At 43.5% G+C, this 27,599-nt stretch overlaps 1 protein-coding gene across 1 annotated transcript in view; it reads left to right on the top strand.

Annotated features, from left to right (window-relative positions):
* Nucleotides 1-27,599, top strand: part of LOC138471744 (uncharacterized) — a 144,038-nt gene that overhangs the window by 53,304 nt on the left and 63,135 nt on the right. The window contains exon 2 of the mRNA XM_069609550.1: nucleotides 17,927-18,022. Coding sequence (XP_069465651.1) covers nucleotides 17,927-18,022 — 96 coding nt within the window. The remainder of the gene's footprint in view (nucleotides 1-17,926; nucleotides 18,023-27,599) is intronic.

The raw sequence follows: 27,599 nt of genomic DNA, 5'->3' as shown, positions 1-27,599 counted from the left end.
CCGGGACAGCATTCATACGCAGATGACACCCCGATTTATATGAGACCACTTGTGGCAATGTAGTTACTAAGTATGACTGGTGACAGCATTCATACGCAGATGACACCCCGATTTATATGAGACCATTCGTGGCAATGTAGTTACTAAGTATGACCCGGGACAGCATTCATACGCAGATGACACCCCGATTTATATGAGACCACTCGTGGCAATGTATTTACTAAGTATGACCCGGGACAGCATTCATACGCAGATGACACCCCGATTTATATGAGACCACTCGTGGCAATGTATTTACTAAGTATGACCCGGGACAGCATTCATACGCAGATGACACCCCGATTTATATGAGACCACTCGTGGCAATGTATTTACTAAGTATGACCCGGGACAGCATTCATACGCAGATGACACCCCGATTTATATGAGACCACTCGTGGCAATGTATTTACTAAGTATGATCCGGGACAGCATTCATACGCAGATGACACCCCGATTTATATGAGACCATTCGTGGCAATGTAGTTACTAAGTATGACTGGTGACAGCATTCATACGCAGATGACACCCCGATTTATATGAGACCACTCGTGGCAATGTAGTTACTAAGTATGACCCGGGACAGCATTCATACGCAGATGACACCCCGATTTATATGAGACCACTTGTGGCAATGTAGTTACTAAGTATGACTGGTGACAGCATTCATACGCAGATTACACCCCGATTTATATGAGACCACTCGTGGCAATGTAGTTACTAAGTATGACCCGGGACAGCATTCATACGCAGATGACACCCCGATTTATATGAGACCACTTGTGGCAATGTAGTTACTAAGTATGACTGGTGACAGCATTCATACGCAGATGACACCCCGATTTATATGAGACCACTCGTGGCAATGTAGTTACTAAGTATGACCCGGGACAGCATTCATACGCAGATGACACCCCGATTTATATGAGACCACTCGTGGCAATGTAGTTACTAAGTATGACCCGGGACAGCATTCATACGCAGATGACACCCCGATTTATATGAGACCACTCGTGGCAATGTATTTACTAAGTATGACCCGGGACAGCATTCATACGCAGATGACACCCCGATTTATATGAGACCACTCGTGGTAATGTATTTACTAAGTATGACTGGTGACAGCATTCATACGCAGATGACACCCCGATTTATATGAGACCACTCGTGGCAATGTAGTTACTAAGTATGACCCGGGACAGCATTCATACGCAGATGACACCCCGATTTATATGAGACCACTCGTGGCAATGTAGTTACTAAGTATGACCCGGGACAGCATTCATACGCAGATGACACCCCGATTTATATGAGACCACTCGTGGCAATGTATTTACTAAGTATGACCCGGGACAGCATTCATACGCAGATGACACCCCGATTTATATGAGACCACTCGTGGTAATGTATTTACTAAGTATGACTGGTGACAGCATTCATACGCAGATGACACCCCGATTTATATGAGACCACTCGTGGCAATGTATTTACTAAGTATGACCCGGGACAGCATTCATACGCAGATGACACCCCGATTTATATGAGACCACTCGTGGTAATGTATTTACTAAGTATGACTAGTGACAGCATTCATACGCAGATGACACCCCGATTTATATGAGACCACTCGTGGTAATGTATTTACTAAGTATGACTGGTGACAGCATTCATACGCAGATGACACCCCGATTTATATGAGACCACTCGTGGTAATGTATTTACTAAGTATGACTGGTGACAGCATTCATACGCAGATGACACCCCGATATATATGAGACCACTCGTGGCAATGTAGTTACTAAGTATGACCCGGGACAGCATTCATACGCAGATGACACCTCGATTTATATGAGACCACTCGTGGCAATGTAGTTACTAAGTATGACCCGGGACAGCATTCATACGCAGATGACACCCCGATTTATATGAGACCACTCGTGGCAATGTATTTACTAAGTATGACCCGGGACAGCATTCATACGCAGATGACACCCCGATTTATATGAGACCACTCGTGGCAATGTATTTACTAAGTATGACCCGGGACAGCATTCATACGCAGATGACACCCCGATTTATATGAGACCACTCGTGGCAATGTAGTTACTAAGTATGACCCGGGACAGCATTCATACGCAGATGACACCCCGATTTATATGAGACCACTCGTGGCAATGTATTTACTAAGTATGACCCGGGACAGCATTCATACGCAGATGACACCCCGATTTATATGAGACCACTCGTGGCAATGTATTTACTAAGTATGACCCGGGACAGCATTCATACGCAGATGACACCCCGATTTATATGAGACCACTCGTGGCAATGTAGTTACTAAGTATGACCCGGGACAGCATTCATACGCAGATGACACCCCGATTTATATGAGACCACTCGTGGCAATGTATTTACTAAGTATGACCCGGGACAGCATTCATACGCAGATGACACCCCGATTTATATGAGACCACTCGTGGCAATGTAGTTACTAAGTATGACCCGGGACAGCATTCATACGCAGATGACACCCCGATTTATATGAGACCACTCGTGGCAATGTATTTACTAAGTATGACCCGGGACAGCATTCATACGCAGATGACACCCCGATTTATATGAGACCACTCGTGGCAATGTATTTACTAAGTATGACCCGGGACAGCATTCATACGCAGATGACACCCCGATTTATATGAGACCACTCGTGGCAATGTAGTTACTAAGTATGACCCGGGACAGCATTCATACACAGATGACACCCCGATTTATATGAGACCACTCGTGGCAATGTAGTTACTAAGTATGACCCGGTAAGTATGACCCGGGACAGCATTCATACACAGATGACACCCCGATTCATATGAAGGACAGCAAATCTGTAGTCACTGCTTAATGTAATACAGTGGACACAGAACTCAGCCTCTGGATGGCGATCAACCCACTGCAATTGAACCCAATCACAACAGAGCTAATCTTATTCGGCCCAAACACATCATAGGGGGGGCCCACAAAGATTACTCCTCCTCGTTTATTTGGTATCCCCAGGACATTGACATACAAGGCCAAGAACCTAGGAGGTTTCTGGCAGGCGCATTTAGGGTGTGGACTACAGGTTGGAGCAACAGTACAATCCATCGTATAAAATGTATGCCATATACCCCATCCACACGTCATGCCACGGTGCTGGGCTCGCAGGTTAATTCCAGGTTGGATCATGTGAACAGCTTGTTATCAGGTCTACCAGGCAAACAACCCAAGCGATTGCAGAGGGCTCCGAATGCAGCAGTCGGACTCATTTTCAAGCCTCGCAAACTAGCATCCGTCCCTGCACCCCGGATATGCCTGCATTGGCTGCCTGTCAGGCAGAGGATACATGCGAGGATCTTGTGCCTGCTATCCAAATGTACACATGGATCGACCCCTCCCTATTGAGTTAACAACATTTCCCAATATCAGCCGACCCGTGCCCTGCGTGCGATCAGCTAATTTGCACCCGCCAGCGATTCCATCACCTCGCTGCGTCTGCAGAGATGACAGACGCTTCGCGATCTACGGACTCCGGCTGTGGAATGCATTACCGCTTGACTCTCCTCCCTCAGGGTCTTTAGGGAAGCACTGAAAACCTTTATCTTCCAGTGATAAGTGTCAGTTCCTTATGGAGCTTTACTCTCAGTCAGCTGATTGCAAATGTTAAAACCTGCGCCTAGATGTGGATTGGTTCGTGGCGCATGTGATATAAATACATCAAAATCAAATCTCTCTTCCTCCTCCTCCTCCTCCTCCTCTGCCCTGCTGAGGCAGGGACACACCACCATTATCAGGGACTGTCCTTTTTCTTTCGGTCACCGCCTCTTCACCTTTGACCCGTAATGTCAGAGACCGTGACTGACATGGCCTACAGGGACCTCTGGAGATTTCCAAGTGGGTCTCTCTACCATGGGCCTCTTATTTGTGGGTACCCTGGTTCTATCCCCCTCCTACCATCTCTCTCAGTCACCTCATCCCCTTCCACCACTCATCCCCACATCCCTTTGAAGAAAGGAATTTGTTATTAAGCTTCAGGTATGTTTTTCCTCACTCTCAACCAATGTTTTATGTCAATTTCTTGTTATGCTTAACTGCTGTTTAATCCCTATATAGGCACAGGTGCACTATAAAATACCTATTTCTCCTCACTTTCTTACACAGAGAGTACCTGGATGAGTTGGGCTCGCTCGCACTGTGTAATACAGGGCCACTTTGGAAGGCATTTCCAGGGCCACTTTTGGTTCGCAGTCAACCCCTGGTAAAGGACACTCCATGCTCTCCGTTTTCTCGTTCTTTCGATTCTGCTCTTGAAACTCTCACTTTCTCCTCACCTCCACCTGGCAAAATGGCTCCCGATTCACAACGCATTCAACATGTTCCTCAAGAGCCTGGGACATGAGGTATATGCCACACCTCGAGTCATCAGTGTTTGTTCAAACTATGTAACGCAGAAGAAAATCTATGCGCTAATGAGGCTCTAACAAGTCTAACAATATTCCTGTTTTCAATGTGCAAATTGATAGGAAGAACTTTATCCTCTAAAAATGTCATTCTATAAAATGTCTCCACTTAATAAATAAACTTCCGCCTGAGTTCCACACAATTCGCTCAGTTACTCCCAATTGTGAACATTTCTTTGTGAAACAAATGGAACCCTCCATTTACGATGTTCTCTACGAAAGGTCAGCTGTTGAGGAAGCGCTGCTTCAAAAGTGCTTTAATGCATAGGCACGGCCCTGCTTTTGAATGAATCCCTGCCACCTACAATTATTTACATATTATATACCCCATGCATCATACAACACATGCTAGGATGAGCTTCACAATTACCGTTTTTTTTTGTAAACCCTTTGCTGTAGAAAACGTACTTTTAATAATTTTTCGAAAATGCATCGAGCTGAGAAAAACCGGGTGGCAGGTTTTTTTAAATACACTATCCAAAGTGCATTCGGAAGTGTGGCTGTTGGGCTGCAACTTCTTCAACTTTTGCTGTTTCCTTGCCTGTTTCGTGAGTTTTGAAGTGTTCTGAAGTGATTCTGCCTGTCGGCAAGAGGAAGCACTGAGGCCGCTGAAACGTGAGGAGGAGGATTCACTCTCATGTAACAAAAGTAACTTTGGATTTTGGGACCTGTATTTCATTTGGGACTTTGGTGCGCGCATCTAACAAGACCGCGGGTTTCCCGCTGGTCTTCCTGCTATTGTGTTATTGCGAATGCACAATTCCCAGAGAGCGCCAAGGTTCTCCTTTTCTTTTCCATTCCAGATCCGCCCCTTTTGTCCGCCCCATAGCCCACCCCCAGCCTCAGCCACTTCCTGTTAAGCACTGGTGCACGCGCATCTCGCGCACACATCCGTAGTGCATTCGGAAGTGTGGCTGTTGGGCTGTTCGGCTGGCGGCCGACGCGGAACAGTGGTTTGTGCTGTAATTATTTTGACTTGAGACGCTGTGTAAGAGTGGATTCTGATTAATCATGAGGAAAACAAACTGCCGCTTATACGCAAAGAAGTGGGTGCCAACTTCTTTACAGCGGTGAGTACCAGACGAGCTAGTCTTGCTCGTGCTGCAGCCTTACCGCTGCCTGAAGTAAATGAAGAGGAGGTGGAACTCCTGCAGTGTGCACAAGAGTGCTCATTGTTAGACAAATAGAGGGATGAAAATATAGACCCCTCACAACCACTGTTTGGGGAGGATGATTTGCCTAACAACATGTCGGCTAAAATGAAGGCCTTGGATTCAAGTAAAGATTCCGAGTCGCACTCATCTGAAAATGATAACTGTACTCCTAGTGACTTCAACTATGATAATTTGTTGGACCTCTCTAATAATCTTCCTACGCATGAAGCGAAATCTTTAACAAGCCAGTCTGATACATTTGCTCCCGAATTCTGTGTAATGATGAGCCTCTTCAATCGGCTAATACTTGCAGAATTAGGGAAGCAAACGGAATCCATTGTGGATCTGGCTTCTGAAATCTCGTTATTACCATGTAAACTATCTGACTCATTGAGTAAAATATTGATGGAGAGGTTGGGGGAGAGCCCCAAGCGTGGAGATGCTAGTTCTGGGTCCGCAAAGTCTCTCTCGGCTCTGTTAGCAGATGAGATTATTGTTATATCTGCTACTCAGGAATCTGAAGCCGAGACAGTCTTGGTCAGTACTAACAATGATCCGGCGGAAAAAGAACAAGGTGATCAGGGGGTGAATGAATCCCAGAATATGAAGGGAACTGGTACGATCGAATCTAGACTTTCAAAAAGACAAGGGAAAAAGCTAGCCAAATTGAGAAAAAAATAATAATAATAAAAACGGAGGTTTGGCGAAGTCATCGAGAAAGTTGTAAACAACCAACCACAAAGAAAAATCCCCATAATCTGTAAAGACCCCCCTTTAAATGCAAATAGATGTACAGATCAATCAACACAGAGCATATACATTGAGGGGGATTATCCACTTTGTGAAATTCTGAGGAAAAAAAAAACACTGGGATGATTTGTATGAGATCTTTAATGCGGCTCCGCCACAGGGAACCACTGTGGAATCTTTTAAGCCACTAGATGGTGAGGACAATACGCACCCAAATAGAAAAGGTGTAGTTATGCTAGAAAGTAAGATCAGATATGTGGGTGAAATTGGCCGTGGTGTCGTCCCACTGAGGAACCATGTAGGCACTACGGTCAATAATGGTCTCGGTAGCACCGATTGGAAAATCGCATCTGATAAGGCATCTAAAGATAACTATCTTGATACGAACTCAAGGGAAAATATCTAAAATCCAGAAAAACCCGACATAGACCCCAGCAATATGATTAATGAGCGGGATACTAAACTAAGTGTGAATGATGATGCATTATATCAATCCATAATGAGAATCCTTAAGGATAAGCACCCACAAGAGGCTTCTCAATTTTTGGCAGGGCAACCGTTGGTCAAGAATTGTGTTGGGACATAGGACGAATACTGTCCATATTCGGCTAGGGATAGGCATGGAACTAATAAACAGAGTGGTTGTGTGGAGGTTCGATGAAAAGCTCCAGGATCACTGGCGGCTTGACCTGAAAGATCCTGTGCGACAGGAGTTAACGGGGCTTGTTCTGACAACCTTATTTCACGACCCTGCTAATACCTCTCTAAAGAGGCCATTTATACTATCTTCATTGGGTCAAATTCCAGATCTAAGCTTGATCACTTCGGCAGACATTGATCTAGTTGACTATATTCATAGGCAACAACTAGATTATGGGCCTCATCACGAGTTGGGTGGTAACGCCGGCGGTATTAGCGCCGGTGGTATTAGCCCTACCGCCAAACCCCCGGCGCTATTAGCGCCGGGTCACGGGTTTGGCGGTAATGGAATTCCTCATTCCCCACTGAACCCATTCGGGAATGCCTCGTTCCCCATTAGGCTCAATGGGGAATTTTCACGCTCTTACCAAGGGCGGATTTCCTGGCGGCGGTAATAGCACGATTTTTCGGCAGATTTCCCCCCAGCTCAGAGCTGGGGGGAAATCCGCTGAAGCCCTGATTTGGCGGACCCTTAAATCCGCCGGTAATAGCGCGACCGCCGGATTTAAGGGTTACCGCCAAACTCGTGATGAAGACCTATGTCTGATTAGTGATTCTGTCGCCATTGGTCAGAAACCTGCTTTTGAAAGAGGCTGAGCAGCTTCAACATAGAGGTTATGAATTTTTTGAATTTGTACATACTCAACCTCAGGTAAAACACTTGCTGCTGACTAACAATAGATATGTGAAGGAAGTCTCTCCTAGTAATGCGGTTAGGGCAACTGAGGATGTAGTTGACAACTTGGAAAAACAGGATTGGAGGTGGCTTGCCTTGACCTTACATGAGTCTATTGATACCCTTAAAAACTGGGGAAGCCTCTCTAGTACCGCAGAAACTAGCTTTGAAATTACTGAGTTGGATGTCAAGAGGATCGTTAAATCTGTTGCATAATCCGATCCTCATGAGTGATCTTGCCCATTTTGATTTCGTGTGTATTCAAGAAACTTGGTCGAGGGTTCACCTATGTTGGGAGGGTTTCATGGTTTCTTCGCTATGTGCACAAGGGGGCAGGCGTGGCCAGCCGAAAGGCGGTCTCGTAACTGCCGTGAAAAACAATGTTAACCCTAGAATTACTGGTGAATGGGTATTTTCTCAACACTTTTTAGTGGTGGGTTATATACTGAAGTTTAATACCGCTGATACTGCGTTTCTGTTTGTGAATACATATTGGAACTCGGCGGAACATTCGGATCATCAATTATGGTTGGAACTGTGTAACTTGGGCTCACAAATGGAAAGCTGGTTAGCTGTGAATCTAGGGGGGCATATTGTGATTGTTGGGGATCTCAATGCAGATATTCTTGAGGATCCTATAATTGGTGACCTATACATTCGTAATCTCAAGGCCTTACCATCATTAAGGGACAACCCGAAGCGTCAGGGGAGAATCTGATCTCATTTACTGAGGTTTGGGGGCTGGAAATTCTTGTTAATCATCTTCCTACTTGGAAAGCTAGAGGCCTTAAATCCACGATTGATTATATTATCTGCTCTGTGGGTGTGGGTGTGTACAGGAAAGTTTGATATCATTGAGTCCAATCTCAGTGATCACTGTATGCTTTCCCTAGAAATTGGCACGGTGGATCAAAAAAATCAAAAAATGACATACAACTATGATCTGGATATTAACCGTGCAGGGAACAGAATTAAGTGGAATGGGAAAAAAACCAAATGCTTTCCTGCCACTATGATTAAAGATCATGAAAGCTTCTCCGATTATCTGCGGGATGACACATAATCGACCCACAAATTCACAGACTATATAAGTAGCTCCCTTACAAAAATGGAGGACTCCTTTGGTTATAGGAAAACTTGTAATAACCATAAGACCCATAATTTCGATCAGGAAGTGAGGGATCATAAGCGTGTGATGAGGAAAGATATTAGACAGGTTAGGAAAGACGGGCACTCGACTACTGATACAGTGGTTAAGTTAAAGAAAATAAAGCAAAACTATAAAAACTGGTCTATTCAACATTGTATTATCAGATCCCAGAGGGACGGGGAAGTTATGTTAAACTCCTTACGAGGAACCAATTCAGACAATTTATGGAACATAATTAATGATCTAGATAAACCACAGAAAGAGATACTCCTTAATCCTATTAATGAATCCACTTGGTTGGGACACTTTGCTAACTTGTATCACACCAAAAAGGATGAAGTACCTGTAACCGTGAAATGTAAATCTCAATAGCTTTTGAACTTCAACACAAGGGACATTGAAGATCTAATTAATAAATCTAAAAACTCAGGAGCACCTGGGCCTAATAACGTATCTAACAAAATTTTTAAGCCCAAACCTGTTATATGGGTAAAAATACTTACCATTCTGTTTAAAAACATACTATTGACTTGAGTTATTACTCTGTCTTGGAGGGTATCGATTATTATCCCAATCTTTAAGAAGGGATCACGACTATGTCCTTCGAGTTGTAGGCCAATTGCCATTGCAGATCCAGAATCAAAACTGTTCGCTTCATTGGTTCTTAAGGATATACAGAAGTGGATGCTAGAGGAACAAATCTTGGATATAAGACAAATAGGTTTTAGGAAAAATTTGGGAACTGAATGTGGTGGGTTGATACTTAATTGTTTGCAAGCCGAAGCTATGAAGAAGGGTGCTGGTTCAATCTTTGTTGCATCCATGGATCTAAGCTCCACTTTCGATCTGGTGGATAGAACTATTCTGTGGGAGAGATTGAGAGTACTGAAGATGCCCCCCATTCTGTTGGATATAGTAATGGCTATGTATTCAGATAAAGTACTGAAAGTCAGACTGGACTCTGAGGGCACTCTCTCCAACAAACTTATTATACACAATGGTCTTCGTCAAGGCTGCAGGCTGGCATCTACAATATTTAACTTTACTTGAGTGGTGCGGATATTACCTTGTCAAACAAAGGCCTCGTAGCCCCCAGATTACGGAATGCCTGTCTTGCCTGGCTAGCTTATGCAGACGATTTCCTCCTTATGGACAACACTAAGGTTGGTCTCCGAAGAATGCTCAAAGCTTTTGAAGAATTTATTACCTCCATATCATTGAAGATCAATCCTTCAAAAACAGTGATAGTTCGTTTGGGAAGAAGAAATAAGAAGTTAAACACATACTCCTGGTCATGTGGTAAAAACCAATTTAAAGCTCAGCCTGTGTTTAAATATCTGGGCTTTGTTATATCTGGGGCTAATTCGAGACCTTTATTTAGGACACAACTTAGACTTATAGCGGATATTGCCATTCGACAAATATGCGCTATAGAATCCGAATTTGGCAAATTTACAATGATTCCTCTGAGAGAATTTTACATGAAAAAAGCCATTCCCCGATTAATTTATGGGGCGGAATTACAATCAAATACTTGTGAGTGGGATTGGTCCTCCACTGAGAGCTATATCTGGAAATCAGTTCTGTACTTTTTTCTGAAATGCATTCCTTTTGATTTAATTAAGTATGAACTTGGTTTAAACTCTCTCTTGGCTTGGGAAACTTGGAAAAGACTTATGTTGTGGAGAAAATGTGAGTCAACCGAAGTTAGTTCACTGTACTTCTGTTCAGGTCAGGACATTGAAAATCCTTTTATACAAGCATTGAATTCTGAGGCATTACAGACCTTGAAATGTCTAGGTATCTCGGTAACCTCTCTTATGAATAAACCCTCAACGGCTAAAGAAAGTGTTATGGGTTTTGATTGGTTACACACGAAAAATAGAATTGTGGAATCAAAACTGTACCATCAAGTATGTGCACCAAATAAATGGTTGCCAGGTATGGAAAATTACTTATCCAAATATCCTAATAAAAGAATTAGAAATGATTTTATGCATTTTAGGTTGCTACAAACTAGATTAACTCTATTAGATTGACTCTGTTAGGTACTTGGACATGGTGTAGATTCTGCTGTGTAGAAGGGATGGTTGAGAATTTACAGCATATTTTGCTGGTGTGCCCGGCACTCAAGGCTAAAAGGCTCTTATATTTTGGTCAGTATGTATCAAATACCGCTGATGTTGATAGGGAATTTATCTGGATGAAAATGCTACACAATAGCAAAGGCAACCTAAACATCAGGGTTGCAACATTTTTGAGAAATGTTTGTGCTCTTTTTTAATTGATCAGAATTTAACTTAATTTTAAAACCAGGTTTTGTAGTGAACTTAAGTGAGGGTAACAATTCTTTTGGTTTGGGTGAGATGATACCTGTTTTCTGTTTTTCTTTTGTCATGATTATATGCTTTATTGCGGATAATTTAAGTCCCTATGTACTTTTTTAACATGATTTGAACCGTTTACTTCTTCTGTTACACTTTTGTACAATGAACTTCTGAAATCGTGTTTTTAATATTTTGTAAAGGTTTATACAAACCAAACCAAATAAAGGAAAAAAATACACTATTTTGCTTTTCTTTTAAAAACATTTGGCCTCATCGGAGTATGGTGGTAAGGCAACAACGGCGCCGGTATCGCTACCGGCACCGTTGCTACTGTACCGCCATTCTAGGACTTCTGCTCGTGGGTGCCCTTGCAGCCACCAGGTCTGACCTGGTGGCCATTCCGGCACCCACAAGCAGAACATGATGATAGCAACGATACCATTATAAAAGGTACCGCTGCAACCATCCTCCCCATTCCCATTGAGCCCTATGGGGAATCAAATGGGAATGGGGACGTACCGGCTCCGGCACCCGCGCAAAAGGGAATTACCAGGTCTGCTGAGGTCGGAATGGCCCAGTGATTCCCCTTTCATGGGTGCCGGAGACGAATGAGAGTTTGGGGGTAGCCCTGCCGGTAAAACCGTCAAGGCTACCTACCTCCAACATCGGGGTTCAAATCCCAATGACTTTTGATTATAGTTTCACTAAAATGGATCTAATTGGCAACAGGTGGTGTTAGATTAATGGTTTTGTTTCGGTTTTTCACTTCTCGTGATGTGTATTGAACAGGTGTGGTAAATATTCGGAGTAAGTTTTAAAACGTTTGTTCATTTTTTTCCAATAAGAGCCCAAAATAAATGTTTGTCTGATAAGTTCCTGGTTTATTTCTTTTTGTAAAGCGCAACATGCCAAGGGCAGTGGTCTCAGAGTGGTCTCCTTAAGTAGGCCAATGGGCCTCATTCTAAGTGTGCCGGTCTGGGAACAATGGTCTGGAAACAACGGTGCTGGTAAGTTTACCGGCCTGTTGTTTCTGGGCAGCTTACCGGCACCATAGTTTCCGGACCGGCACATTACAACTCTGCAGGCTTGTAATCCCCCAGTGTTACCGGGAAGTCAGGCACTGGTAAATCATTACGGGTTCGGCGGCAACCCGCCGGTATCACCAGCACCGTTACTGCCGGACCCATAATGAGGCCCAATGTCTTATAGAGACGGAGTGCGCCATTTTATATTCAGCCGCATAGTTGGATAAAGTGGAAGTGTGAGAGGAGAAAAAAGATGGCGGGGAGGGAATTGTAAAAAATGAACATGAGATTTGCTTCTCCATCCATCCCTATTCTGATCAAAGACTTAGATTGGTAGCGTTACTGGGAAACCGAGCATCAATAGCACGATTTTTCGGCAGATTTCCCCCCAGCTCAGAGCTGGGGAGAAATCCGCTGAAGCCCTGATTTGGCGGACCCTTAAATCCGCCGGTAATAGCGCGACCGCCGGATTTAAGGGTTACCGCCAAACTCGTGATGAGGACCTATGTCTGATTAGTGATTCTGTCGCCATTGGTCAGAAACCTGCTTTTGAAAGAGGCTGAGCAGCTTCAACATAGAGGTTATGAATTTTTTGAATTTGTACATACTCAACCTCAGGTAAAACACTTGCTGCTGACTAACAATAGATATGTGAAGGAAGTCTCTCCTAGTAATGCGGTTAGGGCAACTGAGGATGTAGTTGACAACTTGGAAAAACAGGATTGGAGGTGGCTTGCCTTGACCTTACGTGAGTCTATTGATACCCTTAAAAACTGGGGAAGCCTCTCTAGTACCGCAGAAACTAGCTTTGAAATTACTGAGTTGGATGTCAAGAGGATCGTTAAATCTGTTGCATAATCCGATCCTCATGAGTGATCTTGCCCATTTTGATTTCGTGTGTATTCAAGAAACTTGGTCGAGGGTTCACCCATGTTGGGAGGGTTTCATGGTTTCTTCGCTATGTGCACAAGGGGGCAGGCGTGGCCAGCCGAAAGGCGGTCTCGTAACTGCCGTGAAAAACAATGTTAACCCTAGAATTACTGGTGAATGGGTATTTTCTCAACACTTTTTAGTGGTGGGTTATATACTGAAGTTTAATACCGCTGATACTGCGTTTCTGTTTGTGAATACATATTGGAACTCGGCGGAACATTCGGATCATCAATTATGGTTGGAACTGTGTAACTTGGGCTCACAAATGGAAAGCTGGTTAGCTGTGAATCTAGGGGGGCATATTGTGATTGTTGGGGATCTCAATGCAGATATTCTTGAGGATCCTATAATTGGTGACCTATACATTCGTAATCTCAAGGCCTTACCATCATTAAGGGACAACCCGAAGCGTCGGGGGAGAATCTGGTCTCATTTTACTGAGGTTTGGGGGCTGGGAATTCTTGTTAATCATCTTCCTACTTGGAAAGCTAGAGGCCTTAAATCCACGATTGATTATATTATCTGCTCTGTGGGTGTGGGTGTGTACAGGAAAGTTTGATATCATTGAGTCCAATCTCAGTGATCACTGTATGCTTTCCCTAGAAATTGGCACGGTGGATCAAAAAAATCAAAAAATGACATACAACTAAGATCTGGATATTAACCGTGCAGGGAACAGAATTAAGTGGAATGGGAAAAAAACCAAATGCTTTCCTGCCACTATGATTAAAGATCATGAGAGCTTCTCCGATTATTTCCGGGATGACACATAATCGACCCACAAATTCACAGACTATATAAGTAGCTCCCTTACAAAAATGGAGGACTCCTTTGGTTATAGGAAAACTTGTAATAACCATAAGACCCATAATTTCGATCAGGAAGTGAGGGATCGTAAGCGTGTGATGAGGAAAGATATTAGACAGGTTAGGAAAGACGGGCACTCGACTACTGATTCAGTGGTTAAGTTAAAGAAAATAAAGCAAAACTATAAAAACTGGTCTATTCAACATTGTATTATCAGATCCCAGAGGGACGGGGAAGTTATGTTAAACTCCTTACGAGGAACCAATTCAGACAATTTATGGAACATAATTAATGATCTAGATAAACCACAGAAAGAGATACTCCTTAATCCTATTAATGAATCCACTTGGTTGGGACACTTTGCTAACTTGTATCACACCAAAAAGGATGAAGTACCTGTAACCGTGAAATGTAAATCTCAATAGCTTTTGAACTTCAACACAAGGGACATTGAAGATCTAATTAATAAATCTAAAAAATCAGGAGCACCTGGGCCTAATAACTTATCTAACAACATTTTTAAGCGCAAACCTGTTATATGGGTAAAAATACTTACCATTCTGTTTAAAAACATACTATTGACTTGAGTTATTACTCTGTCTTGGAGGGTATCGATTATTATCCCAATCTTTAAGAAGGGATCACGACTATGTCCTTCGAGTTGTAGGCCAATTGCCATTGCAGATCCAGAATCAAAACTGTTCGCTTCATTGGTTCTTAAGGATGTACAGAAGTGGATGCTAGAGGAACAAATCTTGGATATAAGACAAATAGGTTTTAGGAAAAATTTGGGAACTGAATGTGGTGGGTTGATACTTAATTGTTTGCAAGCCGAAGCTATGAAGAAGGGTGCTGGTTCAATCTTTGTTGCATCCATGGATCTAAGCTCCACTTTCGATCTGGTGGATAGAACTATTCTGTGGGAGAGATTGAGAGTATTGAAGATGCCCCCCATTCTGTTGGATATAGTAATGGCTATTTATTCAGATAAAGTACTGAAAGTCAGACTGGACTCTGAGGGCACTCTCTCCAACAAACTTATTATACACAATGGTCTTCGTCAAGGCTGCAGGCTGGCATCTACAATATTTAACTTTACTTGAGTGGTGCGGATATTACCTTGTCAAACAAAGGCCTCGTAGCCCCCAGATTACGGAATGCCTGTCTTGCCTGGCTAGCTTATGCAGACGATTTCCTCCTTATGGACAACACTAAGGTTGGTCTCCGAAGAATGCTCAAAGCTTTTGAAGAATTTATTACCTCCATATCATTGAAGATCAATCCTTCAAAAACAGTGATAGTTCGTTTGGGAAGAAGAAATAAGAAGTTAAACACATACTCCTGGTCATGTGGTAACAACCAATTTAAAGCTCAGCCTGTGTTTAAATATCTGGGCTTTGTTATATCTGGGGCTAATTCGAGACCTTTATTTAGGACACAACTTAGACTTATAGTGGATATTGCCATTCGACAAATATGCGCTATAGAATCCGAATTTGGCAAATTTACAATGATTCCTCTGAGAGAATTTTACATGAAAAAAGCCATTCCCCGATTAATTTATGGGGCGGAATTACAATCAAATACTTGTGAGGGGGATTGGTCCTCCACTGAGAGCTATATCTGGAAATCAGTTCTGTACTTTTTTCTGAAATGCATTCCTTTTGATTTAATTAAGTATGAACTTGGTTTAAACTCTCTCTTGGCTTGGGAAACTTGGAAAAGACTTATGTTGTGGAGAAAATGTGAGTCAACCGAAGTTAGTTCACTGTACTTCTGTTCAGGTCAGGACATTGAAAATCCTTTTATACAAGCATTGAATTCTGAGGCATTACAGACCTTGAGATGTCTAGGTATCTCGGTAACCTCTCTTATGAATAAACCCTCAACGACTAAAGAAAGTGTTATGGGTTTTGATTGGTTACACACGAAAAATAGAATTGTGGAATCAAAACTGTACCATCAAGTATGTGCACCAAATAAATGGTTGCCAGGTATGGAAAATTACTTATCCAAATATCCTAATAAAAGAATTAGAAATGATTTTATGCATTTTAGGTTGCTACAAACTAGATTAACTCTATTAGATTGACTCTGTTAGGTACTTGGACATGGTGTAGATTCTGCTGTGTAGAAGGGATGGTTGAGAATTTACAGCATATTTTGCTGGTGTGCCCGGCACTCAAGGCTAAAAGGCTCTTATATTTTGGTCAGTATGTATCAAATACCGCTGATGTTGATAGGGAATTTATCTGGATGAAAATGCTACACAATAGCAAAGGCAACCTAAACATCAGGGTTGCAACATTTTTGAGAAATGTTTGTGCTCTTTTTTAATTGATCAGAATTTAACTTAATTTTAAAACCAGGTTTTGTAGTGAACTTAAGTGAGGGTAACAATTCTTTTGGTTTGGGTGAGATGATACGTGTTTTCTGTTTTTCTTTTGTCATGATTATATGCTTTATTGCGGATAATTTAAGTCCCTATGTACTTTTTTAACATGATTTGAACCGTTTACTTCTTCTGTTACACTTTTGTACAATGAACTTCTGAAATCGTGTTTTTAATATTTTGTAAAGGTTTATACAAACCAAACCAAATAAAGGAAAAAAATACACTATTTTGCTTTTCTTTTAAAAACATTTGGCCTCATCGGAGTATGGTGGTAAGGCAACAACGACGCCGGTATCGCTACCGGCACCGTTGCTACTGTACCGCCATTCTAGGACTTCTGCTCGCGGGTGCCCTTGCAGCCACCAGGTCTGACCTGGTGGCCATTCCGGCACCCACAAGCAGAACATGATGATAGCAACGATACCATTATAAAAGGTACCGCTGCAACCATCCTCCCCATTCCCATTGAGCCCTATGTGGAATGAAATGGGAATGGGGACGTACCGGCTCCGGCACCCGCGCAAAAGGGAATCACCAGATCTGCTGAGGTCGGAATGGCCCAGTGATTCCCCTTTCATGGGTGCCGGAGACGAATGAGAGTTTGGGGGTAGCCCTGCCGGTAAAACCGTCAAGGCTACCTCCAACATCGGGGTTCAAATCCCAATGACTTTTGATTATAGTTTCACTAAAATGGATCTAATTGGCAACAGGTGGTGTTAGATTAATGGTTTTGTTTCGGTTTTTCACTTCTCGTGATGTGTATTGAACAGGTGTGGTAAATATTCAGAGTAAGTTTTAAAACGTTTGTTCATTTTTTTCCAATAAGAGCCCAAAATAAATGTTTGTCTGATAAGTTCCTGGTTTATTTCTTTTTGTAAAGCGCAACATGCCAAGGGCAGTGGTCTCAGAGTGGTCTCCTTAAGTAGGGCAATGGGCCTCATTCTAAGTGTGTGGGTCTGGGAACAATGGTCTGGAAACAACGGTGCTGGTAATTTTACCGGCCTGTTTTTTCTGGGCAGCTTACCGGCACCATAGTTTCCGGACCGGCACATTACAACTCTGCAGGCTTGTAATCCCCCAGTGTTACCGGGAAGTCAGGCACTGGTAAATCATTACGGGTTCGGCGGCAACCCGCCGGTATCACCAGCACCGTTACTGCCGGACCCATAATGAGGCCCAATGTCTTATAGAGACGGAGTGCGCCATTTTATATTCAGCCGCATAGTTGGATAAAGTGGAAGTGTGAGAGGAGAAAAAAGATGGCGGGGAGGGAATTGTAAAAAATGAACATGAGATTTGCTTCTCCATCCATCCCTATTCTGATCAAAGACTTAGATTGGTAGCGTTACTGGGAAACCGAGCATTACAACCCCGTAGAAACACTTACCTACGAGGGAACCACCTGCAATGTCTTTCTTTCACCAAACATGACATCAAATATTTCTGCCAGCATTTAAACTTTGCACTTCCTTTTTTTTCAGTGCTCTTAGGTCTGAGTCTGGTTTGTGCAGTGGTGAAGATTTCGATGCCGCAGTGTGCTTTAGAAACCGAATACTTCTGTTCCAGCATCCCACAAGGTGAGTGTGCGGGCCGGTGGTTTACCGGAATTGCTGTTGCTACAGTGCTCAAAATAGAGACTCAATGAGCTTGGGACTTCTCAGTTCACTGAAACGTTCAATTAGAGACATGCCTTGACATTCCCAAGATCTATGGTCCTCATTCCAAGGTTGGTGGTAGTCATGGCGCTTTTAGCGGAAGGATTAAAAAAAGACTTCTTGAAAGGGAAGCGTTTTCAACGGACACACTAAACCCCTCATTGGAACAAATGAGATTCTGGGCTTCAGTTGTTACTTGTGAGAGGTCAGCGGCTATGCGCCTTTTACATTGCAGATGTTATTTGGTCCGATTGCAGGTTTGAATATTTCTGATTCCACAATGTAATGCACATTAAGGGCATGAAGGCATATAGACATCTACGCTTTTGTTGCCGCGGCCATATTTCTGCAATGATTCAATGAAAATTCCCCGGAGGACACTCGTGCAGAGACCCATTTTCCTGGGTATGGTTTTGGCACTGCAGGGAGTGAAGTCCCATTCACCTGGCCCTGACCCTTCTCTTGTATATGGGACACCTCCACAGCCCCAGCCCATTAGCCCCTCACCATCCCCACCTTTCTCCGGTGCGGTGGCCACCCTTGCACCCACTAGGCCCGCTTAGTTCCTCCGGTGTGCCGGTCCCTTGGTTTCTGTCCCCTGTGCCCTCCACCCTAGGAAACCTCACTGCTTCCCTAATGCTGCTCTGCTGCTCCCCTTCAACCCCTTCCTGCCTCTCCCCGTCAATGTGGGGAAAGTGCATGCAGCAGTCCCGACAGGCTGCGGTTCACACAAACTGGCCTGTCGGGAATTTGCCCTCAGAAAAAATGGCCACTTCAGTCTGCAATGATTCTGTAGGAGCTCTGTCATCCAGCTCTCCATCCCTGCCGCTAATGCAGGGATGGAGAGCTGCCTTACCGGCAGCTCTCCTTAATAAACGACAGGATAACAAAGTCTGGAGGATGGATAGCCAAGAGCGCCAAAGGACCACGCAGGTGGTGACAGTGCGCGGAATAAGAACCTTTAACATAAAATAACGTGCGTACAGTACCGATAACACAATGGAAGGCCAGGAAGCTCGGCTATCCGGCCTTTTTGGCCCATTTCCTGGTTCTCTGACACAGACAATTGACATTTGATTAACTATCATATCTGGTTATACGGCACTGCTGGGGCCACCATTGGTTTGTTTGTTTTTTGTTTGTTTGTTTAGTCACTTTTTATGCGCACCAGACCCGTAGCTAACAGGGCGCAGCAGAAAGAAAATGCAAGGCTTACAAGGTTACAAAATATACAAAATATACAATATAAACGCATATATGGTTATACAAAAATATGTAATGTGCAAATATACAAGTTACAAGCGGAAAAAGAGTTTAACTGGGAAAAATAGGCAAGTCTGTAGAGATGAGGTGTTTGATGGCATTTTTTCAGAAATGTAGGTAGGGTTGGTCTGCTCTTATGTCTAGAGGAAGTAGGTTCCATAATTAGGCAGCCTTCACTGGGAAACTATTCCCACCGATCGTGGTAAGCCAGTATCTGGGTATAGCCAGGCAATTAGCATTGCCAGCTCTAGTTGGTCTGAGAGAGATTCTTCTGTGAAGTTTGTCTGTAAGGTAGCTGGGGGCCGCATTATTTAACGCTTTGTGGGTCAGTGATAACGTCTTTAGCTGTATTTTGTTGTCAGTGGACAGCCATTTATGTTGGCGTCTAATGGAGGAGATATGGGTTCTTTTGTTTATGCCAAGTGCTGCTCTCAAGGTGTTATTTTGTAAAGTTTGTAGCCTCCGGGTGGTGATTTTATTAACTCCACTGTATAGGGCATTACAGTATTCAATTCTGGATAGTATTAAGGCTCTGGCCAGGCTCAAACAACTGTCGTTGGAGAGGAATGGCTTGCCAGCTCTTATCAGCTTGCAAGTGTAGGCCGTGGTGGAGGACAAGGAGTTTACCTGTTCATCAAAGGACAGAGTGGAGTCCAAGTAGAAACCAAGGGTTTTTACTTCCTTGGAGAATTTGATTATATTCCCATCGATAATGAATGAAGAAAATTCCTGGCCTAGTTTTTTGATGTTGGCATGTGTACCCAAGATTATCAACTCAGTCTTATCGTTCAGGCACAGGCCATGGGTGGCCATCCATGCCTGGATGATAAGATATACCCTGTTCACCAACTCTGTGTCCTTACTATGATCTCCAGAAAGTGGGAGGAGAATCTGTGTATCATCTGCATAATTAGTGTAGATGATACCCACATGGTCCAAATCATCGAACAAGGGCTTGGTGAAGATGTTGTATAGCGTTGGAGAGACACAAGAACCCTGAGGAACACCACACAGGATAGGGGTAGGGTCTGCGGCTGCCGATGGAGAGAATACTCTCATGGTTCTCTCGCTCAGGAATGATTCAATCCATCTGATAGCCTCAGGGGAGAAGTGAGCGGCGGAGTCAAGGTGTCTACAGAGGACCTTGTGGTCCACTAAATCAAGCAGCTGAAAGATCAAATAAGAGCAGGAGTACTGTCCTCCCACTGTCTCTCAGCTCATCGATTTGGGATTTTAAATCAATTAGGGCGGTTTCCGTACTGTATAAAGGGCGGGAGCCAGATTGTCTGTCTCCTAAGAGTTTATGCAATTGTAGGTGTTTCTGAATTTGGTTGTAGGCAGCTTTATCCAATATTTTGAGTAAAAATGGTACCGTGATAATGGGACGGTAGTTAGTAGGGATGAGAGGATCTAATGTCTGTTTCTTGAGGAGGGGGCGCACCCAAGACTGTTTTAGGTTGGCAGGGATGGAATCTGAGGCAAAGGAGGCATTTATCAATTTGGCGATGAACGGAGATAGTTCTCTGGCCGCATCTTTTATTAGTTGCACTGGGCAGATGTCACCTTTGCAATTGGAAGGCTTCAGTGAAAGGATAATTGTTTCTACTTCCAGGGTAGACATTTTGGTGAAGTGGAATATATTGTTATCTGCCATCGGTGGGCCACTAGGCGGAGGGTTTTTAGCCAGGTGCTGTAGGTTCAGCGTTTCTTTTTTTTTGCTGTATTTTATTTTGGAGCATGTTGATTTTGTTTGCTAGTGCATGTTGGATGTCTGCACACCAGGACTTATCCTTAGTACAGATATCGGGAATAGCTATGGGTGACTCTAGTTCTTTTAGTATAGAGAAGAGTTCTTTCATGCTGGAATTGGATTTAGCAATGCGCTTGTCATAAGAGTTGCGTTTTCCCAGCAAACTTCATTCTTATAGTGTGAGGAGAGCGAGGTTAATTTGTCTTTGTTGTCATTAGATGGGCAAAGTCTCCAGTTAGTTTCACTTTTTCTTTTCAGGAGGCATAAGTCTCTGAGCTGTGGCGTGAACCATTTATTTAAGTGGGCTTTTGGTTTGCTAGGTCTGAGTTTGAGTGGGGCAATTTTATCTAAGATGGTCACCATAATGTTGAATTCATGGACTAGGATACTGGGATCTAGATTTTCTGGTAATGCATTAAGAGTAGGGGGGATCGCAGGGATTACTTTATCTACTGTAATGCTTTTTTTGTTTCTGGTTAGACAAGGTGGCGCTAGTAGAGGGGCTGTGGGAGTGGGTCTGGTAGTGGATAAGTGAAAGGATACCAGTGAGTGGTCTGTCCAAGGTAGAGGCATGATGGAAGAGATAGTAGCTGTACAATTATAATCCGCTATCCAATCCAAGGTTCTCCCCTTCAAGTGGGTGGGTTTATTAACTTTTTGAGACAAGCCTAATGCATTGATGGTATTAGCTATATTTGTAGTGTTTTTATCCATCAGGTCATTAAAGCCTATGTTGAAATCCACTAATAAGAGTAATTGAGAGGATGGTTTGACGTTGTTAGTGACTATGTTATGCAGATCCTCCTCAAAGGTACCAAGAGGACCCGGCGGTCTGTATATTAGATGAATGGTCAGTGATTGGGAATTGTTTATCTGGAATTTAGCAGATAAAGTTTCACAGGATTGTGACAAATGGGTAGGGGCGAGTCTGAGGGTGAGACACTTTTTGGAGATGATGGCGATAGCGCATCTTGGTCTTGTCTGACTATTGTATAACCATCTGGGATGGCTAACATAAGCGATGGTCCTGCCGCGTTATGTAGCCATGTCTCAGTAATGGCAAGGAAATCCAGATTACCTTCTGTGATTAGGTCAGTAATGTCGAGGGCGTGGGCGACAAGCGATCTCGCATTGAGAAGTGCGCCTTTAAGGGGGCCGGCTTCAGTTACAGCTTTGACCTGGATGGGTTTAGCTGTGATATTATCAGTTAGCTTACGCTTATGATTGTTAGTTTGGGAGGCGTTGGTCTTGGAAATAAAGAGTGGAGGTGACAAGTTGGTATGACTATGTTTCAGCATATGCTGGTGGTTTGTTTTCCGGTTGGTGGGAGGTAGAGATATTCTCAATGGTTCATGTAGTTTTGTTAATCTGGCACGGAGTCTAATGTTTCTATTAGACGTGGCACATGGTAGAGAAGCATAGGTTGCTGTCCGTGGGGCACTGTAATGAGTAGGTTGGATGGAAGTGGCATTATACGTGGCTGTATTTGTCGGTTTAGGTAGGCTGGGATCTAGGAAGGGTGCTGGAGGGTGCTCAGTGAAGCATACATGGCTTCTAGTACCAATGTATAAGGTGGCAGCCATTGTACAGAGCAGAATTGTTAGACTTAGCGTCTTTTTTGAATAATCAGCACAAATAAGGCAGTGCCTGTGAGGCAACCGGACACCTAGACACCAGATCAACTAAGCACCTAGGCCAGATCACAGTTGGGCAGCAGTATTAAGCAAGAAGGTCAAAGCAGGAGAGGCACCTGGGCCAGATCTCCGCCTAGCAGCAAGAATAAGGCAATGCCAATGAGGTCGGATGAGCACACTACGTAAACAATAACCATAACCTGTTGATCAGCAAGGATAAGTCAATGCATGGGAGGTACCTGGGCCCTAACACAGTTAATCGGCAAGGATGAGGCAATGCATGGGAGGCACCTGGGCCCTAACACAGTTAATCCGCAAGGATGAGGCAATGCATGGGAGGCACCTGGGCCCTAACACAGTTAATCCGCAGGATGAGGCAATGCATGGGAGGCACCTGGGCCCTAACACAATTTTTGCATCAGGATTGTGGGTCTCAAGTACATATCATGAGCAATGGCCGGCAACCAGAATAGGGTCTTTGGCATATAGCAGTTAGCAGGGGACCGGAGGCTCATGGATGAGTAGTAACATCAATAACATGTGACCAAAAGGGTCTTGGGTGACACGATGCCGTGACAAGTGGCAACGGGTCTCAAATGGATGGCAAGGTACAGTTACAACAGTTATAGTGATGCATACAGTGGTAGTATGCGGGTGAATAGCAAAACGTTACATAATTTGCATCGCTGCTCTGTGCTGATGTATTGAGCGAGGGGGATCTGAACAGGAAAGTGAAGCGTATGAGGGAAATGTACCTACAGGTAGCGTCCGAGTCTATCCACAATGGTGTGGCACTGGATAGCGTAGTTAGCAGAGAGTCCTGGCGACGGCCGTCGTACCGCCACGGACAGGCACAGGACAGGTATTGTCCTTGTTGCGAGGTCTTTTGGGCGACGGCCCGGCTGCGCCTACCGGCTAGTGATTGGCCATAATGTACAGACGACTGGCTAATCCAATGTGCAGAATCATGGCAACAGATATTTTTTGTGCTCTCGTTCAGGTCATACGACCATGGCGGCCATCTTTGCATGGGGAGTTCTCATGGCTGCTAATGGCGAATATTGGTTGCTCTGGGTTCATAGCAGATGAAGAACCAGTGAAGGGGCGCAATCGTAGTATGCAGCTACTGGCACAATATAGATAAAAATGGTGACTCGATCCTGTTGTGTCGTCGATGTTGGGTAAGGTGTAGCCCGATGGCTTACCTTTCGATCCCTGATATTCTGGGGCATACGACACTGCTCCGGCAGTGCTGAGGAGCACCTGCTCCACCGCCGCTCAGCGGCTGCAGCATTGTAGATGGCACAGGACAGGTATTGTCCTGTGGTGCCAGTTACCAAGATTTTATTGCATGACTTTTTTGGCTGGGACAACCAATTTAGCGTCCTCCAAAGGATGGCCTACTTAATTCTCACCAGGATGCTTGTTCTCTGTATCTGATGAGCTGTGTTTCCTTCGGGCTAATCTTTTCTGTCCCAAGGGAATTGATGATTCCCACTGCTTCCTCCCAGGGTTGCTTGTCGATCCCATGAAGACAAATTACCTCCCCTGTTCTTAGCTCCCCACTCTCTGGTTGCTGTGCTTCCCTCACTGCGTTCTTCCCTTTATGATTGTAAAGCGCTAGGTTGCTTCTCGAAGCTAGGTCCACACTAATAATAATAATAATAATAATGATGACATTAACTACACTGCTCCAGTGCTCTATGGGGATGCATGTAGGGCCAAAGGTCTTTAAATAGTTGAAGTACCAAGGGGCTAATCAGGCAGCGTGCCGCCTGGGGTTTTAGCATTTAGGGCCTGATTCACAGAAGGGTTTTATAATGGCGCAATCCCATAGGAAAACGCTCTGTGAACCAGGCCCTATATGTGAATATTTTTGTACTATTAGAGTTAATTTCAGTTTCAGTTTATTATATACTTGTAGCCAATCGGCTTTGTATATACAACATAAATTACATACATACATATACACATAAAACTTACAATTTAAACACTAGTTCATGCGTTTGCAATACTGATGAATGTAGCTCAAGGATCTTGCACGACGATGAACATATTAAAACAACTTTCGATTTAGGATAAAACTTTAAAAATCATTTTCAGATAAAATGTCAACATAAAAAACATAAAATTTACATCATCCCCTTTCATAAAATTAGGCCATATTCTATTAGCACCACTACAATCTACAGTATTGTCGTAACTTTTTAAAAATGATTCACGTAACTTGATTAGACTTTCACAGTCAACAAGCAGATGTTTCATAGTTTCTATCTCATTACATCCACACAGCCGGCACAAACTTGAGATTAGCAAACTCCACAATCTATTGCCTACTATTTCCAAGGTTGCACAACCATTACATTTCATTGAAAGATCATTTCGAAATATATAGGAGTTAGGGTACGCTCTAATGTATCCAGGCATAGTTAAACGGGGCATCCAATATTGAAAATAACGCCTGCTATTTTTCTTTGTGGCGAATTCTATCAGATGACATTCTTGGCTATATACTAACATTTTTTGTTTTAGCCATAATTTAAACCTCTTAGACACTCGATTAGATAAGGCTACTTCATATCCATCAGACCATTTCCTATACAATTTGACAATTTTACCAATGGTCCCAAACGCTGTAACGCTTTCTATATGGAGATAGGCATGTATATAAGTGACTATTATTATATCATTGTCTAACAACATCAAATTGTCATAGCACATCACCATTTATTTCAGACATTCTGTTACAACTCCTTTCAGTCCAAATTCCAAATATATATACTCGATAGTTAGATTTTTTGGCAGTCTAAATAATTTCCTTAATATGCAGACTTCAATTCTTTTAAGGTCGTCCATATAACTATGACTCCTAATCTCACAGCCATATAGCAACACTGGCAATATTTTTATTTGGGTTATTAATCTACTTGCACGTTGCATCCTTCCAAAACTTTTGGTAGAACATTGTGGTCAATGTAGTTTGCCCAGGTACTGCACTTGTTTCTGGCCCAATGTCAATACGTACATTAGAGCAACTAGTCGGTAGGATCATTCTGTTACTGAATTTCCTTTGGATCTGCTTGAGCACATTATCTAAAGCACTCATATACTGCAAGTCTCCCCCCCAATCCCCTGCCAACACCCCAACTAGTTGTCATGGCTGTCACTGAGATGTGGAACATCACCCATGACAGGGTTGCCTTTTCCTGCCTCTACGCTGATTCAGCGACTTTTCTTCTTCCAGAAAGACATTCAAGCGTGGTAGTGGATTGGACGTCTTCCCAGTGCAAGGCTAACCCACCCTCCCATTTCGCCCTTGTTTCTTTTGGCTGACATTCATCCCTCTTGTGCTCAATCTCCTTTTCGCTCCTTTGCGCTTCCGGCTCCTACACGTTGGAATACTCTCTGTTTCACTGCACGCTCAACTTATACTCTTCCATCTTTGCCTTCTTCTCTTGCAGCTCCCCTTCTTGGTTCTTCTTGAATGCAATTCTCTCCTCATTCTGGTTATTTGTTATAGTTCCGATTTATGTTACCACTACTGTAAACTGCATACAGCGCATTGGCAAAAGCATTGTATAATTAAATAATAAATATAATAAATAAAATAATAAATATTTCTCATCTTTACTCCTGTCCTCCTATAAGGCTACCCCCTTTCACCCCTGACTACAGCATTCAATGGAGCAAAAGCCAAATATTTCAACGTGATATCCTCCTTCTGATCCCACCACAGCAAACTCTTTATGTCCCTCCAAGTCATGGTCAGTCCCCCTTCATCCGCACCCTCACCCTCACCCCATCTCCTCTTCTCTATCTACCAATGACTTTTCCCTGTACTTCATTCCCAAGTCTTCTAAAATCCAGGACACCTTAAATTCTGTTCCAATCACCCCACGCCCTTCCTTTCCTGCTTCGCCTTTCATACAGAATCTGCTCTTTCTCTGCTCCGTCCTCTCTAGCTCCCGTGCTGAACTAAAGCCAGTTCTCCCTACAAGCAACCCCTCTTTAGAATAAACCCTTTTGCTCAACAACTGTACAAGGCGCTTACCAGTGTCACCTTCTCACACCTCTCTTCAACTTTTCTCTTTAATCAGACCCCCACACCCCATTTTAGGAATCATCCAGACTACTTCCAACCACAAAAGCCTTCAGATGCTTCCAAAACCCTGCTATCACCCAGCCTACCTTCTTCCGCACTCTGTTAAAGACATTGTACACATTGCATTTTTACTGTACTACCAAACTGCACCATCTGGCTTCTGCAGTTGCCACTCCACATATATGGCTTTTACTCCTCCTGTCCAATTTCCTAAAAACCACTTATTCAACCAAACTCTGCTATCCTCATCCTTCCCAACCTCTCAGCTGCTTACCACATTGTTGATCTACACACTCTCCCCAGAACCCTCGATGACCTTGGCATCCAAATACCAGCATCAGCCTGGGTCTCTTACTATTGTGGCGACCAATTTTCTCCATCTCCTGGAGCACCCCTACTTTCAAGTACCCTCCTCCCAGTGGGTGCCCCTCAAGGCTCTATCCTCAGCAAAATGTCCTCTACTCACTACTCAACTTTCCAGAGCAACCGTATTGCTGCATTTTGGACTCCTCTACTATCTTTACACACCTTCCCCCCAACCTCTGCCTGTCCATGTCCAGGTACCTCTTGGCTATTTGCCGCTGGATGGCAATTCACTGTCTTATGCTTGTCTCCTCTAAGACCATAGTAATTTACCTCCAAGCTCTTCCCTGTGCCAGATCCTTTCCCATGACCTTCTTGTTTATGTCCCTCAAAGCTTGCAAACTTGGAGACATCTTTAACAGTGATCTCCAATTCATCACCTCCACG

The sequence above is a fragment of the Ambystoma mexicanum genome, chromosome 8 (assembly GCF_040938575.1).
Source record: "Ambystoma mexicanum isolate Mex_15411 chromosome 8, UKY_AmexF1_1, whole genome shotgun sequence".
In the NCBI taxonomy this organism is placed as follows: domain Eukaryota; kingdom Metazoa; phylum Chordata; class Amphibia; order Caudata; family Ambystomatidae; genus Ambystoma; species Ambystoma mexicanum.
Note: the sequence above shows the minus strand (reverse complement) of the source record. Positions and strands in the feature narration are given on the sequence as shown.